The 18,755-nt window shown below is 35.4% G+C and overlaps 2 protein-coding genes and 1 long non-coding RNA gene across 3 annotated transcripts; 2 read left to right on the plus strand and 1 right to left on the minus strand.

Moving 5' to 3' along the window:
* Window positions 1–975: 975 nt before the first annotated feature.
* LOC134726226 (uncharacterized) lies at window positions 976–3,070 on the minus strand (the record flags this gene model as incomplete). The annotated part of the gene is made up of 1 exon (XM_063590627.1): window positions 976–3,070. A coding segment is annotated over one exon (993 nt), but the record flags the coding sequence as incomplete, so codon positions are not given.
* A 1,372-nt stretch (window positions 3,071–4,442) lies between these two features.
* LOC134726227 (uncharacterized) lies at window positions 4,443–6,167 on the plus strand. Its single transcript, XM_063590629.1, has one exon. The coding sequence runs from the start codon at window positions 4,443–4,445 to the stop codon at window positions 6,165–6,167; it is 1,725 nt and encodes a 574-aa protein (XP_063446699.1).
* Window positions 6,168–12,114: 5,947 nt separating this feature from the next.
* Window positions 12,115–18,243, plus strand: LOC134726882 (uncharacterized). Its single transcript, XR_010108660.1, has 2 exons — window positions 12,115–12,284; window positions 17,961–18,243. It is a non-coding gene; the product is annotated as an uncharacterized LOC134726882 (long non-coding RNA).
* The last annotated feature ends 512 nt before the right edge of the window (window positions 18,244–18,755 follow it).

The raw sequence follows: 18,755 nt of genomic DNA on the forward strand, positions 1-18,755 counted from the left end.
TACCAGTCTCCCTGGACCTCCCCCCATTCAAAATTGACTCTGCGCCTAAGGATAGTAGAAGAAAATTAATTTCTTTAAAATGTCTTGTTTTCTTTCTAATTGTTAATTACTTTAAACTAGAATTAGTTCTGGATGCTTAAATCACAATAGTCCATATGTTAATAACGTGCTTAATGACGGAAATGTCCAAATGATAGCAACGCAAGTTTATTTCTAAAAATCCTGTCTAGGTCCAATACTATGAAGGTCCGGCTTGAATACTGGTAACCATAATATTGCGATCAAATACAGCAAACCAGTGCCTGAAAATATAAAACAAAAACAGCAGCAACTATTCTCAAGGGGGAGGGTGGGCGGGTTTTGGAGAGTTTAACTAATAACACCTGCTTTCGTCGACAGCAAATTAACAAGTGCCCGATACGGGATTTCCAAAATTCTATTCAAGCTGATCCGGGAATTCCAAAATTCTGATTCATGCTGCGAGCGCCGCAGTGGCCAAGCCATATATGGCATTGAGCTACAGGCTGCAACACCCACGCACTCTCACAAATATTTGATTGAATTAAACCAGATTATTGAAAATATAAAATTTTTATAATCTCAATTAATTGCAATACTCATAGAAGAAGACCCTATATCAATACTGAACTAATAACAATGAGATGAAGAACAACGATCAAGAGTTGTTGACGTATTTGTAAACTATGTTGAATTCCTTCCTTTAATCACAAAGTGATTAAAATTAATCTAGAGTTGTCTCTCTTTATCTGTTGTTTTACAGTAATTCGCAAATACCAAAATTAACATGATACAGACTTTCTGTATATTATACTCATTTGTGTAGAGGTTCCATCCTCTGTTTTTCATTTATAACTTTTACAACTATTACAAAAAACAATCCATTGAATTAAACATACATTTTATTACACCAACTTGTATTTACATTTTCATGACTATAATATATATTTTTTACTTTGTGGCATTACTTTGGCTACAGAGTATTCTATAATATTTTGTTGAGGCGCCAGGGTGACTACCGATTACCTAACACAATGGCTATCAGCTGACCTATGTTGACATAGTGTCATAAAACCCCTGGTAGTTAAACACGGTTACACCACCATCTACCATGGGGAGTGACCGGGGAAAAACACTCGTATTACCAATGCTCCAGTTATAAGTGCCCCACCTGTTGGCAGGTGTAGGCCTCCCCTCTATAAGATGAGGTGGAGGAGGTCCCAGCGTTACCCATCTGTAGACCCCACTGTTACCACTAACCACATTTTCCAAACCTGCAAATTGTAGAACTTGTCAGGCCCAGAGCAAGGGCCGAGTGAAATAATCCCCCAATCACTACCAGTCTCCCTGGACCGCCACATGAGAGCCCCAGTCAGCTACCAAATCTGACTGGGGTTCTCACCTCCACAAAATTTTCATTATTGATTTATTGGAAAAGTTGAATTTGTTGTGCGTAGGAAAGACTCAACACCCCCTTGTATATTATTTAAGAAAACCTGATTTCCAGTTTGAGACAAATGAGTTCCATCTGTTCTGTATAAAGACACTTCACTTGCCCTAATGTTCTCATGTAATATAGCTTTCCCCCCGTTTTCTATTACAAAGTTTTTGACCACTGAATTCACTCTTTTTCTTTTCTGTTCGATTATTGCTCCCGCATTCAAGGGAGCAAAATGCCAGTATCTGCGCTGTAGCATTGAAGACCATATTATAATAACTTTTTTAAATAAAGCCTTGTAACGTAGGATAGAACATTTTACATTTTCCATTAAACCCTTCCCTGTCAATTCTAAGTCTGTCAAATCATTAGCTCCACAGTGAATAATAATAAAATGAGGAGAAGGTAAACAATTTCTTTTTGCGTCCAGTAGGGAGTCCAAATCTTTAAACTGTAAGCCAGGTTGCCCAATCCAGTATGTTGTTACACCTTTTGACCCCAGTCCCAGGTTGTTTCTACCATATTTCTTCGCCTCTACGTTGGCCCAATGAACAAGGGAACTTCCAACAATCCATAAAATCTTGGGACCTGTGAAAACCTGTAGCTTGTTAGCCATTTGAACTAGAAAAATTGTAACCTTATATATCGAGAATAAGCATGCGATTTCCATCTGCCTAATTTCATAATTAACTCCTCTGAGACCCCCTGCCTGGCTAGTTCCGTGGCTCCCCCAATTCTAAAACTATGTGACCTAAAATGACCTTTACTAATATGAAGAAAATGTAAAGCTTTTTCCAGTATACTACTGAATTGGTATCTAGTTAAAGGCATACCAGTATAATGGATAAACAAATCTGAATTGTTACAGGTAGGTCGTACCTTTAAATATTCGTTAATGAGTCGTATCGGACAGTAGTTTTTTCCGTTCTCCGGTATCAACAAAGTAACAGACTTTCCCTTTTGGTCAGTTTTTGACCACCTTACTCTTAGCTCCAGGACTTTTCTCCTAACTAAAATATCTGAAATTGTTAAGTTGGAGCCATTTATAACAGACTTGGATTTTGAAGTAGTGATTTCCCCTACTCTTAGCAAACCAAGGAAGGCAACAGAAAAAACTGCTGAAAATAAAGCAGCTTCATATTTATTCTTACATACTTTATCTAAACAACTTATCATATCTGATAACAATTGCACTGTAATTGGTGCTCTAATGTCATTACGTTTTCCCCCTTGAATTCTTTTTATTCCTTCTAATGCCTTTCCAATTATAAAGAATTTTGTAGTATCCTGTATCCCTTGAATTTTATGATGGTATGAAACTCCTGATATATAAGATGATATGGTTCCCCCCGAAAGACCCTGTACTGACAAAAAAGCTATAAAATTTAACAAATCATTGACTGGCACCGGCCAATCCTGTTTCAATTTATAAGATGATCTAAAGGTACAAAGTTTTGACAGAGCCAAATTGTATGATTTTTGTGTATTTTTGGACACACCTTGATTGACAATATAGTCAGCCACCTGACTTAAATGTTCCAGATCTGTGTTGGAATTTTGGTTGGCCACTGGTCTGCTTCTGGAGCTAGGCTTCTGAACTTCCCCCACTGAGAACGAGAAAGACAATCAGCAATTTGGTTTTGTTTTGAAGGGATATAAATTGCCTTAACTAATGTATTATTTTTTAAATTCAATAAAACCATCTGTCTTACTAAAGTCATAACTCTACTTGATTTGCTAGTTTTCATATTAATGATTTGAACAACCGCCTGATTATCAACATGAAAAATAACTTTTTTGTTAACAAAATGGGATTCCCAGGACATAAGAGCAGCTACAACTGGAAACAACTCTAACAATGTCATATCTCTGGTGATTCCAGCCTCAACCCAATGTTCTGGCCACATGCCTTGGGCCCACTGACCTGCAAAATAGATACCGTACCCGCCTTTGGACCCCCCTGCACTATCAGTGAACAACTCTAATTTTTCATTTGAAACCCATACATTGTCTGTTATTACCGTGACACCATTGTATTGTTTTAAAAAGTGTAACCAAACTTCTAAATCTGCTTTCATCTGCTTGTTTACTCGAATTTTGTAATACGATTTTCTAACCCCGATTGTTGAATTTATGAGTCTGCGACAGAAGGTGCGGCCTGGAGCAACTACCTTACAAGCAAAATTTAGAAGCCCAAGAAGGGATTGCATATCTTTAAGAGTTATTTTAGAACTGTTCAAGGTATTTCTGATTTTTTGGGAGAGTTTGACAAGTTTTTCATTTGGAAGTCGCATTATTAAATTCTGTGTATCAAATTCTATACCCAAAAACATAAGTAATGTAGTCGGCAAAGTGGTCTTGTCACTGGCAAGAGGAATACCTATTTTGTTGCATACCTCTTGGAATAACTTTAAAGTATTGCCAACTTTTGATGTTTGGCTCGACTCGACAAAAAGAAAATCATCTAAATAATGGAGGATATCATCATTTCCGCTTTTAAGCTGTATTATCCAATGCAAAGCTCTTGCAAATTTCTCCCACAGGGCACAACTTATTGAGGCCCCCATAGGGAGCATTTTATTAAGATAATATTCACCCTGAAATTTTATCCCCAACAAGTCAAAATCGTGCGGGGCAATTGGCAACAAACGAAAAGCCGCTTTTACGCCGCACTGACTTAATCGGGCAAATGTTTTGTGTCTATTAATCAAAAATGCTGCTTCGTCCACTGAACTGTACTGCACTGAACAATGATCTTTATCAATAAAATCGTTTATTGAATTATTCTCAGGATAGGATAAATGTTGAATAAGTCTGAAATCCCCATCCTTTTTTGGCACTAGCCCCATTGGTGATACCTGAAGTGTGGGAAAAGGTGGGTATCTGAATTATAACTCAAATGAAGCTATGTTTTCAAGCAGTAGAACACATCAACAATCACAGGTAACTAGCGGAAGTGTAAATATGTCATGTAAATACTATAATAATGGTACTGACTGTCCCTACTTCCCTCGTTGTAGGTTTAAACACATATGTGAAATATGCAGTGGCAAACACAGAAAGGCCCAATGTAATAACCGGGCCCAAGGAAGAAGTAACAAAAAGTATTAATTTTTATTCGTTAGGAAGTACTCCTGTAAAAGTATCAGTCTTGAAAAATTATTTAGAATTCTACCCACTTCACAATGTAGCACATGAAATTATATCTGGTTTCAAATACGGTTTTTCATTAAAATATTTTGGCTCTAGGGAACCAAGGGAGAGTTCCAATTTAAAAAGTGCATTACAGCTACCCAAAATTTGTAAAGAAAAATTAATGAAGGAGGTAAAACTTGGTCGCATTGCTGGTCCTTTCAGATACCCACCTTTTCCCACACTTCAGGTATCACCAATGGGGCTAGTGCCAAAAAAGGATGGGGATTTCAGACTTATTCAACATTTATCCTATCCTGAGAATAATTCAATAAACGATTTTATTGATAAAGATCATTGTTCAGTGCAGTACAGTTCAGTGGACGAAGCAGCATTTTTGATTAATAGACACAAAACATTTGCCCGATTAAGTCAGTGCGACGTAAAAGCGGCTTTTCGTTTGTTGCCAATTGCCCCGCACGATTTTGACTTGTTGGGGATAAAATTTCAGGGTGAATATTATCTTAATAAAATGCTCCCTATGGGGGCCTCAATAAGTTGTGCCCTGTGGGAGAAATTTGCAAGAGCTTTGCATTGGATAATACAGCTTAAAAGCGGAAATGATGATATCCTCCATTATTTAGATGATTTTCTTTTTGTCGAGTCGAGCCAAACATCAAAAGTTGGCAATACTTTAAAGTTATTCCAAGAGGTATGCAACAAAATAGGTATTCCTCTTGCCAGTGACAAGACCACTTTGCCGACTACATTACTTATGTTTTTGGGTATAGAATTTGATACACAGAATTTAATAATGCGACTTCCAAATGAAAAACTTGTCAAACTCTCCCAAAAAATCAGAAATACCTTGAACAGTTCTAAAATAACTCTTAAAGATATGCAATCCCTTCTTGGGCTTCTAAATTTTGCTTGTAAGGTAGTTGCTCCAGGCCGCACCTTCTGTCGCAGACTCATAAATTCAACAATCGGGGTTAGAAAATCGTATTACAAAATTCGAGTAAACAAGCAGATGAAAGCAGATTTAGAAGTTTGGTTACACTTTTTAAAACAATACAATGGTGTCACGGTAATAACAGACAATGTATGGGTTTCAAATGAAAAATTAGAGTTGTTCACTGATAGTGCAGGGGGGTCCAAAGGCGGGTACGGTATCTATTTTGCAGGTCAGTGGGCCCAAGGCATGTGGCCAGAACATTGGGTTGAGGCTGGAATCACCAGAGATATGACATTGTTAGAGTTGTTTCCAGTTGTAGCTGCTCTTATGTCCTGGGAATCCCATTTTGTTAACAAAAAAGTTATTTTTCATGTTGATAATCAGGCGGTTGTTCAAATCATTAATATGAAAACTAGCAAATCAAGTAGAGTTATGACTTTAGTAAGACAGATGGTTTTATTGAATTTAAAAAATAATACATTAGTTAAGGCAATTTATATCCCTTCAAAACAAAACCAAATTGCTGATTGTCTTTCTCGTTCTCAGTGGGGGAAGTTCAGAAGCCTAGCTCCAGAAGCAGACCAGTGGCCAACCAAAATTCCAACACAGATCTGGAACATTTAAGTCAGGTGGCTGACTATATTGTCAATCGAGGTGTGTCCAAAAATACACAAAAATCATACAATTTGGCTCTGTCAAAACTTTGTACCTTTAGATCATCTTATAAATTGAAACAGGATTGGCCGGTGCCAGTCAATGATTTGTTAAATTTTATAGCTTTTTTGTCAGTACAGGGTCTTTCGGGGGGAACCATATCATCTTATATATCAGGAGTTTCATACCATCATAAAATTCAAGGGATACAGGATACTACAAAATTCTTTATAATTGGAAAGGCATTAGAAGGAATAAAAAGAATTCAAGGGGGAAAACGTAATGACATTAGAGCACCAATTACAGTGCAATTGTTATCAGATATGATAAGTTGTTTAGATAAAGTATGTAAGAATAAATATGAAGCTGCTTTATTTTCAGCAGTTTTTTCTGTTGCCTTCTTTGGTTTGCTAAGAGTAGGGGAAATCACTACTTCAAAATCCAAGTCTGTTATAAATGGCTCCAACTTAACAATTTCAGATATTTTAGTTAGGAGAAAAGTCCTGGAGCTAAGAGTAAGGTGGTCAAAAACTGACCAAAAGGGAAAGTCTGTTACTTTGTTGATACCGGAGAACGGAAAAAACTACTGTCCGATACGACTCATTAACGAATATTTAAAGGTACGACCTACCTGTAACAATTCAGATTTGTTTATCCATTATACTGGTATGCCTTTAACTAGATACCAATTCAGTAGTATACTGGAAAAAGCTTTACATTTTCTTCATATTAGTAAAGGTCATTTTAGGTCACATAGTTTTAGAATTGGGGGAGCCACGGAACTAGCCAGGCAGGGGGTCTCAGAGGAGTTAATTATGAAATTAGGCAGATGGAAATCGCATGCTTATTCTCGATATATAAGGTTACAATTTTTCTAGTTCAAATGGCTAACAAGCTACAGGTTTTCACAGGTCCCAAGATTTTATGGATTGTTGGAAGTTCCCTTGTTCATTGGGCCAACGTAGAGGCGAAGAAATATGGTAGAAACAACCTGGGACTGGGGTCAAAAGGTGTAACAACATACTGGATTGGGCAACCTGGCTTACAGTTTAAAGATTTGGACTCCCTACTGGACGCAAAAAGAAATTGTTTACCTTCTCCTCATTTTATTATTATTCACTGTGGAGCTAATGATTTGACAGACTTAGAATTGACAGGGAAGGGTTTAATGGAAAATGTAAAATGTTCTATCCTACGTTACAAGGCTTTATTTAAAAAAGTTATTATAATATGGTCTTCAATGCTACAGCGCAGATACTGGCATTTTGCTCCCTTGAATGCGGGAGCAATAATCGAACAGAAAAGAAAAAGAGTGAATTCAGTGGTCAAAAACTTTGTAATAGAAAACGGGGGGAAAGCTATATTACATGAGAACATTAGGGCAAGTGAAGTGTCTTTATACAGAACAGATGGAACTCATTTGTCTCAAACTGGAAATCAGGTTTTCTTAAATAATATACAAGGGGGTGTTGGGTCTTTCCTACGCACAACAAATTCAACTTTTCCAATAAATCAATAATGAAAATTTTGTGGAGGTGAGAACCCCAGTCAGATTTGGTAGCTGACTGGGGCTCTCATGTGGCGGTCCAGGGAGACTGGTAGTGATTGGGGGATTATTTCACTCGGCCCTTGCTCTGGGCCTGACAAGTTCTACAATTTGCAGGTTTGGAAAATGTGGTTAGTGGTAACAGTGGGGTCTACAGATGGGTAACGCTGGGACCTCCTCCACCTCATCTTATAGAGGGGAGGCCTACACCTGCCAACAGGTGGGGCACTTATAACTGGAGCATTGGTAATACGAGTGTTTTTCCCCGGTCACTCCCCATGGTAGATGGTGGTGTAACCGTGTTTAACTACCAGGGGTTTTATGACACTATGTCAACATAGGTCAGCTGATAGCCATTGTGTTAGGTAATCGGTAGTCACCCTGGCGCCTCAACAAAATATTATAGAATACTCTGTAGCCAAAGTAATGCCACAAAGTAAAAAATATATATTATAGTCATGAAAATGTAAATACAAGTTGGTGTAATAAAATGTATGTTTAATTCAATGGATTGTTTTTTGTAATAGTTGTAAAAGTTATAAATGAAAAACAGAGGATGGAACCTCTACACAAATGAGTATAATATACAGAAAGTCTGTATCATGTTAATTTTGGTATTTGCGAATTACTGTAAAACAACAGATAAAGAGAGACAACTCTAGATTAATTTTAATCACTTTGTGATTAAAGGAAGGAATTCAACATAGTTTACAAATACGTCAACAACTCTTGATCGTTGTTCTTCATCTCATTGTTATTAGTTCAGTATTGATATAGGGTCTTCTTCTATGAGTATTGCAATTAATTGAGATTATAAAAATTTTATATTTTCAATAATCTGGTTTAATTCAATCAAATATTTGTGAGGGTGCGTGGGTGTTGCAGCCTGTAGCTCAATGCCATATATGGCTTGGCCACTGCGGCGCTCGCAGCATGAATCAGAATTTTGGAATTCCCGGATCAGCTTGAATAGAATTTTGGAAATCCCGTATCGGGCACTTGTTAATTTGCTGTCGACGAAAGCAGGTGTTATTAGTTAAACTCTCCAAAACCCGCCCACCCTCCCCCTTGAGAATAGTTGCTGCTGTTTTTGTTTTATATTTTCAGGCACTGGTTTGCTGTATTTGATCGCAATATTATGGTTACCAGTATTCAAGCCGGACCTTCATAGTATTGGACCTAGACAGGATTTTTAGAAATAAACTTGCGTTGCTATCATTTGGACATTTCCGTCATTAAGCACGTTATTAACATATGGACTATTGTGATTTAAGCATCCAGAACTAATTCTAGTTTAAAGTAATTAACAATTAGAAAGAAAACAAGACATTTTAAAGAAATTAATTTTCTTCTACTATCCTTAGGCGCAGAGTCAATTTTGAATGGGGGGAGGTCCAGGGAGACTGGTAGTGATTGGGGGATTATTTCACTCGGCCCTTGCTCTGGGCCTGACAAGTTCTACAATTTGCAGGTTTGGAAAATGTGGTTAGTGGTAACAGTGGGGTCTACAGATGGGTAACGCTGGGACCTCCTCCACCTCATCTTATAGAGGGGAGGCCTACACCTGCCAACAGGTGGGGCACTTATAACTGGAGCATTGGTAATACGAGTGTTTTTCCCCGGTCACTCCCCATGGTAGATGGTGGTGTAACCGTGTTTAACTACCAGGGGTTTTATGACACTATGTCAACATAGGTCAGCTGATAGCCATTGTGTTAGGTAATCGGTAGTCACCCTGGCGCCTCAACAAAATATTATAGAATACTCTGTAGCCAAAGTAATGCCACAAAGTAAAAAATATATATTATAGTCATGAAAATGTAAATACAAGTTGGTGTAATAAAATGTATGTTTAATTCAATGGATTGTTTTTTGTAATAGTTGTAAAAGTTATAAATGAAAAACAGAGGATGGAACCTCTACACAAATGAGTATAATATACAGAAAGTCTGTATCATGTTAATTTTGGTATTTGCGAATTACTGTAAAACAACAGATAAAGAGAGACAACTCTAGATTAATTTTAATCACTTTGTGATTAAAGGAAGGAATTCAACATAGTTTACAAATACGTCAACAACTCTTGATCGTTGTTCTTCATCTCATTGTTATTAGTTCAGTATTGATATAGGGTCTTCTTCTATGAGTATTGCAATTAATTGATTACGATAAGGCTCAGGTTCGACCAATTTAAGTCGAAGTGTTTTCGTCAATCCTCATAGGAGTTTTCTCTTCTTATGTTTTTAAAATCAGTATAACTCCACAACCATAAGTGAATGACCTGGTTTTTTCTTTATTTGAGATAGCTGAATTTCATAATATTGTATGATAAGTCGGTTCTGCATTGAGAACAACCCGTCCTAAAGTTATTTACATCGATAACCAGTGAAACTGCGAGCTACTGCTCACTGATGATACCCCCGCCAAAATGCTTGACAGTAAACAGGGAGTGGTTGAGTAATGAATTTGAAAACGCATCACACAATATATAAATAACTGACTTACATAAAACCTGAAAACGAATTTCAGAAATCCTAGTGTGTCAACCTCGTCGTCGAGTATATACCTTTTGGTAACATGTCTACCACATTTTTTAATGGACTATTAAAAAAGATTGTTAATGAAACAACTCTTCACAAGAGACCAAATGATATAGATATTAACAACTACGGCCTTCAACAATGAGCAACGGTCAAACCGCATAGTCATTTATAAGTACTTGATATTTCAACATTTCAGGTCATTGTTAGACGAGTTGATGGTAGTGAGAATTTCAACCGAAACTGGCATACATATGAAAGAGGATTTGGAAACTTAAAAAGAGAATTTTGGATAGGTAACCAAAACCATATCATTTAATGATTACTCGTTACTGGTTCTAATTATTATAATAAAAGTCTGTATTTCCGTACAGCATATACATTAAATATCAGACACAATTATTATTTTTTAAAATAGGGGTGTTAAACGACTGATACTACCAATAAATGTTTTGCACGGGTCCATGTAAGTGTAAATAGCATGACGCATTTCGTTTTAGTTGAAAATTAAGAAATAATTCATGGAAGCCATATATTTTTTGGAAATTTACACATGGCCTGGGCCGTGATATTCGAATTTTATCCTAAGTTAGCGAGGGATAAAATAAACGAATATCATGGCCCAGGCCATGTGTAAATTTATAACAAATATATGGCTTCAATGAATTATTTCGATTCTAATAGGACAAATAAGTTCATTCAAATACTGAAGCGAGGATGGGTATGCCGTGTGTGTACATGTAGCTGTTCTTTTTTACTCCTTGATAGAAAAAGCTCAAATATTCCCATAAATCTGTAGCTTGCATTTATTATTTCGTTAATAACCGCTAGAAAAAATATGATTCAATCTCAAACCCAATATTTCCGATTTTTAATTTACATGTTTTCTCGTAAGCTACCGTCAAATCCAAAATTGATATTTCGTAACGACGGAGCTGCCATATTGATTCGCTGAAATCAAATGCAATAGAATAGAAAACAAAACAAAACCTACCCCATATTACATGAACTTCGATGGTTACAAAAAAGGTTTATATATTTGTTATATTGACTAAATATTGTTTTGATATTAAACTAGTATATTAATTTTTGATAGCTTTTCAAATATCGTAACATAAATATCAAGCTTATTTTCATCCTGTAATGAACCTTTGATTGTAGAGAAGTGTTCCATGATGACATTGACATTGCACAAAATATAGCTGTGTTACTATATTTAGGAAATAAACAAAACTAGTTGCAGTATAGTAATTCTTTTTATTATGCATCCGAATAAGAATAAAAGTTCTATTGTCTTTTGTTTTTTATTACAATTTCTTATACAATAAAATTTGCAAAGCGTTTGCAAAGTATGTTCAAATACATGTGGATTTACGTGGGAGGTATATTGTAATATCCATTGTTATGTATATATCTCTGAGTCTGCGCTAAGTATAGATATATCGAGAATTTTCACACAGTGTTGTTTACAAAGCGAAAGAAGAACGTCATATTAGAATTTGAGTTTAACCATAACTTTAATATTCATAGTAAGCCATGAACATGCAAACTGTCTTAACAGATTAAAATTGTACTTATAATGATACTTACCTGTATCTACCTTATTTCTGTTAGGAAATAGTTTATTGCACTCTTTGACAACCAATGGTAACTGTGAGGTCAGAGTTGATCTGAGGAATTTCAAGGGCGAGAAGCGTTTTGCCAAGTACTTGTCGTTTTCCATAGGAAACAGTGCATCGAAATACAAGCTGTCTGTGGGAGGATACAGTGGAAATGCAGGTAAGTCCCTTACAATTGTATAATGATACTTACCTGTATCTACCTTATTTCTGTTAGGAAATAGTTTATTGCACTCTTTGACAACCAATGGTAACTGTGAGGTCAGAGTTGATCTGAGGAATTTCAAGGGCGAGAAGCGTTTTGCCAAGTACTTGTCGTTTTCCATAGGAAACAGTGCATCGAAATACAAGCTGTCTGTGGGAGGATACAGTGGAAATGCAGGTAAGTCCCTTACAACTATTAATATTATCTTACCTCCTATACATTTCAGGAATATGATTGGTTAAAAGCAACCGCGTGGATACCATATATATTTCATATTAGGTTAACTTAGTATTTTCAATATTAGGTAAGTAAGCGAGGTTTATTTCAATACACGGCTAGTAGTGGTGGTACGCCCCTTTATAAACAAGAGGAAAAAATAATGATGGATGTTTGATATAAATTCAAAAAACATCTTAACGAATAATATCGGTTGTGGGAGATATTAGCAGGCAAAATCGAGGGAATTGTGCAAATGATGATACAAGCATGAAAATTACCACAAAGCATCATTATTATATACTTTTTAAGAAACAACTGCTGGCCATTAAAAAAATCATGTTTTCAAGATGGCCACGGCCTTTTTCTAAAAGGGCTGTTTTCACAGTTTGTAAAATTAATACTGATTCTTTCCAGAAAACTTTTCTTTTACCTTCCTTTAGTGAAAAACAGCTATTAAATTTGGTAGGTACCTTCCTTACATGTGAAAAATTTACTAAAAATTAATATTTGACATATCCAGGGTTTGCGCATGCGCGAAAATGTATCAAAATTCATTAAAAAAACATTTTCAACTATTTGCTATAAAATTAGGATTTTGGGGATTTCCAATGATATTTTGACTTGGTTTGATAACATTTTCCAAGGTTATGATACACATGATTTAACAATTTTGCGAATGCGAAAACTATTTATAGACATAAAGAGCGATTTGTATGCACTAGCAGGGCACACTCAGTCTGGTATAAATCGTAGTTCATCGCATTACTCTAAAAATCGCGGCTCTTGTAGAACTGGTCAAGTAAGTGTAACATCTATGATGCCATTGTTGAAAAACAAGCCCATTCAGTTGCAATGATCAGGTATTCGATGGATAAGGCGAAAAATGTGGTTAATACGGGAGACACATAAATAGTAACTATACAGAACACCAACTTTTGGTAATGGCTATTCAGTGGGAATGGCCTGATATGTACGGAGAAGATAAGTTTCTCGTCATGTGAGGTGGATTAAACATTTTTATAAAATTCTAGGTGATATATTGAGTGATAGTGAATGTCCTCACTAAAACCAATATTGCATCACCTAGAACGGCAGATTCTTTGTATGTATGTTCAAATATACTTAGGACTAGACACGCGAAGCAGATAACTGTTTATGTTTTTCTTGAATTGTATATTTCGGCTTTAGAAAGCTGAACACGGAAATTATAATTATGTCATGACTTAGTGACGTTCAATGATTTGATAGACTGGTGTAAGGAAATATAGGCATAATATAATATAAATCCTGTCGTTCAAGGATAAAATAAGAACTTCTTGTGAATTTGGTAATAGCTCATTTCATGAGTCAGATTTTGTACAAACAGTATATATCAAGCCTGATGCCGTATTTATCTAGGTCTTGATCGTGAAAATTAATCTCAATCGTTACTGACCTTCTCTGAGATATGGATTCCCTCCTCTAACATCACCCACAGGTGGCAATTGATTTTGAAAATGATAGTTTCACTGTACGGAAAATCAGCAAATATTTTTCTTTTAGCACAATTGATCAGGCAAAAAACAAAATAATGCAATTGTGAAGGGCAATGTTGTCGTCATGTGTATAACCGAAGATCCCTTTTAGACATTTAAATGGTAGATGGACCAGAAGTCAGTAGACTATCAGATAAATTTGAAAGATCTAGTGATTTGAGGCATTCTATAACAGATGAACGACTTAATGAACACTACAAAAACCCAAAAGGATTTCTTTAAAAAGATCAAAGGCAAACAATACGAAGATCGTTTAAAGCATATGCAAAACGAAGCAGAACCTGATTTTCATTACCAGATCAAAATGAACAACTTCCTGTTATGTCCGTAAAATAAAACAGTAAAAGTCTTTTAGAGAACCATAACAGTGATTGCGATATCTACAATGTATTCTAGACTTTTATTTCTTGTCACAGTAGACAAACTGACTTAGAATATTTTCTTTATCCATAAAAAAAACTGCTCCTCCGTTTTTTTCTCAGGATCGATGTCACTTTAAACAGTGGTATTATAGGTGCAAATAGGTATTCTTGAAACATTTTGCGATTTGCTGATCCAAATTCTGACGCATTTATCGTTGGTGGGGAAGCTTGTTGGGCAACAATATTTGATGATTTTGCAAATGATGTCATACTGCCTTACATAAAATCTTGCATCGATAAGTATTCAATAGTATACATTGTGTTTCTTTTTTGTTTTGTTTGATATACATTAGACCGCTTTTTACACTACACTAATTTTGGGGCCCTTTATTGTTTTTTGTTCGGTGTGAGCCCAGGCTCCATGTTGAAGGCCGTACATTAACCTATAATGTTTTACTTTTATAAATTGTTATTTGGATGGAGAGTTGTATCATTGGCACTCACATGACATCTTCCTATATCTATTGTATTTGATGTTTACTAAAGGAATAATTCAAAGGCTAGATGTGACAAGACAAAAACAAGGTTCCTGTGCCAGGTGCCAGACGGAAAGGTGTTGGTTATGGTAGAACACCAGGGAACTGGTGTGGTTTTCTTTGTAAAAATGACAACAAAACGAAGTTTTTCAAGTTACTTGCCGACAGAATTGCTTGCTAGAGGCTTATTAGGATACTTTCCGGCGCCCCTTGTAATCATGGAGAAGCAGATACACGAATGTTTGCCCATATTCGGCATGATCATGAAAATGTTGTAAAACGGTAGTTTTATGTAGCACTGATACAGAGGTAGTTGTATTAAGAATTACAGCACTTCAAAATATGGTGGAACAAACTGTGGATAGGTTTTGGCAGGAACTTAAAACTTTTGATTGCTTCCTGTAAATGACATATCAAATGCGTTTGGTCCTCGTGTAGCTACTCTTCCTTTCGTTTATGCACACAGTGGATGTAAAACTTTGTATGATTTTCCTGGAAAAAAGAATAAGTCAGTTTGGATGACATGGGAAGTATTTCAAGATGTAGGGGAGGTTTTGTTTTCTTCGCTGAAGTATAAAGACACATACATGGACATCATAGAAGCATTTGTTTGCATCATGTATGACAGAAAAACATCAACATTTGCTGTTAACGAGGCACGATGCAAATTGTTACCCAGGAAGCAGCGGCATTGTGATGCAGTTCCGCCTGCAAGAGTGTTTTTCTCGAAGCACATTCAAAGAGAAGCAAATTAAGAAGGACAAGTTTGGGCTCAGCCTGATTTATGTATTCGACAGGTACATGTGCCTAGTCATTAACACTGGGGTTTAATTAAAGAAAAAAAAATCGATGACAGTTGGAAACCAAAAAGGACTTCTTCGGCTGCTGTTGTATCCTCCTGTCAGGAACTTATGAAATGCGAAGGCAAAAAATCCAGCTGTGTTGACAACTGTAAATGCTACTGTTCTGTCCTTCCTTGTACGGGTTTTTGTATTGGCTACTGTCAGATAATTATAAGATAACCAACTTGTCTTTCTAACAAAAGTAGGCAATTAAACTTAACAAAGAATGTGATATCACATTTAAAGTTGATGGAAATTATATAAAAAAAAACATTTTCAAAATTTTTGCCGCCATTTTGGAACCGGAAGTCACTCTTTTTTTTCATTTGTGTGTTGTTATGTCGTTCTTTATGATCTGTTATTTAAGTTTGATCAAAACTTACATTGGAGTATACCCATAACACAGCTTTTAATGATTCGCGAAGTTAAGTCAATTGGATATAACGCCATTTTTTAGTTGATCGGTGGCCATCTTTAAAAAATTTGTTTTTTTTATGGCCAGCACCTAATTTTTTTTAGTATCATTTAGTATAGCTGTATTCCAAATTTCATGCTTGTATCACGATTTGCACAATCATGTCCATAATATCTCCCACTATAAATATTATACCAGAAATATTTTTACAATTGATTTCAAATCATAGTTTTGTCATCTTATTAACGATTACGACTTATATATGATATAGATCTCGACGCGTCGACAACGAAGATTATTGGATGCTGAAAACGATATTGCAAAATTGAAATGGTTTCAAAGCTAACTAGATCAATCTATATTTAAGCATTTTGAAAAAGTTTTTGTAGTGAAACCAATTGGAAACTTAAACTGAATTGACTCGATTGTAGTTTTTGTGAAAACTCTATCCGTCTTGTTATCCTATAATTATATATTATATTACACTTGATTCTTTATATTTAAAAGTCTCCTGATTGACGTACGATGGCACACATCAATTGTCTATATTTTCAAAACTAATCCTCAGTCGAAGTTGGATGATTTTACTGTTTCGTTTTGTTCTATATTGTTCAGGCTTCTTAATCCAACTTTTCCTTTTAAAGAGATTTCATGAATGACATACTTATTATATCTAAAGGAGTAGGTCCGGTAAGGGCCCATTTTGGCCTCAAATTTCTAGTTTATCTGACGAATGATTTTGGACACTTTTTAAACACTTAAATGTCTATTTTAATTGATCCAATTATTTTTTGTGAAAGATTTTAACTGATTCACTCATTAAAAACGCTCCAATTATAGCTTGCATATGAGAAATCTGTCAGATATGCCAAAAACTCACTTTTCAGATGGTATTTGTCAAAAATGAAAGCGGCCGCATCCGTGTTCATCCTCGACCTTTATATATGTTATGTATTATCATTAAACACAACTTACATTTCAATATCAAGAATGAACACGTTTAAGACGGGAGCCGTCTAAAATTTAACTAAAATGCTAAAATTGTGAAGATTCCAGTAATTTAGCATGACTTAATGATGCTAGTACCCGATATATGTGCATTTTAATTCCAAAAATAGCCCATATTTATGTAACAGAGTCATTGCACTTATCAAAAAATAACTTAAAGTTTACATTTAAACAATTTTGTAAAACTGCTATATTTTGAGGCCAAAAATGGTTCTTACTGAACCTACTCCTTTTAATTGAATATGGGTAAAATGAAAACAAAATATTAGTTAGAAGTACACACGTTTAAACATAATTTGTAGAAACGAGAAGATTTTTTTGTTCTATCACTTTTACCCTGTGAGTCTAAAGCAGATAAGAAAGGTATTTCACTGTGAACTAACATTTATAATTTTCAGTACTGTGAATTTAGAACCGGTGAATTAAGAATATTATTATTTCAACATGAAGCCTCAACAAAATGGAATCTGAAGCGAGATGAGATGTACATAATGATGTATCAATTCATTTTGCTTCATATAGTACAGCAAAAAACTTGTTGAAAGGTTAACAGCCAACCATCTTTCATAAATAAACTAATTGGCGTTTTTAGGAGTTTTTTTCAAACACTATTTCATGGATCTGATATAGAGATGCCAATTAATACTTTCAAAGACCAATATCTTATCTCTATGTGCATTTTATATAGTGGAATGTATGCTTGGAAATATTAAAGATCCAAAAGTGTTCCACCATAATCGATAGACAAAATTTTGAAATTATTTCTCAGCTCAATTCTATAATATCGTGAGTATACTATTAAAAGGTGCAAACTGTCCAAAATTACGCGCCTTCTTAAATATTTGTAAATATCATATATGCAAATATGAAGAAAAAAAACCCCCATCTTAAACAATTTTAATGAGAATTTTATTCCTATTTTAATTTTCTGTTTAGGTGATTCTCTGTCCAAGCACAATGGATTTGCCTTTTCTACACCAGACAGTGACAATGATACTTGGCCGAAAGGAAACTGTGCCGCTACCTCTGGATGGTGGTACTTTGCTTGTGACGACGTATCACTGACCAAATATTACAACAACAAAAGTAGTCCTATAGAGTGGGAGCGATGGACAGGGTCTGGATTTTCAATAAAATACGCCGTAATGATGACCAGACCAAAATAAATCTTTACATCTGAACAGATAAAAGTATTTACAATAAATCAAATTCAACTCAATTTATTTGTTTGAATTCATAACATTCATATATGAATATTGATAAGAACTATACTAGACAGTGCTACACCCTACTCGTCCATTCTCTATTGCATACTAAGTTACATAGAATATGGGTTAAGAGACAGCTAACAAACGACAAAAATCACCGAATAATCTTCAATAATACACAGTTGGGCCTATACGCTAATCAGGCTCTAAATCGGTTTTAGTCTAAAACGCTGTGAATAAATTGTATTCTGTCCTCTCATACAGAGCACCTGAGATCCCCTCAAATGTTTAGTGGGGCTTATAATTTAGTTTTTTATGTTTCTGTTTGTGTTCTATTGTTTCTCTTTTGTGTTGTATGTCCCTCTGGTATTTTCCGCCTTCCTCTCTTGTACTTAGCCAAACTCGTAAATCGAATAGTTGTTTTTTGTTTTATAAGCACATTAACAAATTCGTAGCACGTGTCATTGTTCGAACAATTATATATTCGGATAATTAAGATATAAAGTATACGCTTGGCAAAGGG

The sequence above is a fragment of the Mytilus trossulus genome, chromosome 7 (genome assembly GCF_036588685.1).
Source record: "Mytilus trossulus isolate FHL-02 chromosome 7, PNRI_Mtr1.1.1.hap1, whole genome shotgun sequence".
Classification (NCBI taxonomy): Eukaryota; Metazoa; Mollusca; class Bivalvia; order Mytilida; family Mytilidae; genus Mytilus; species Mytilus trossulus.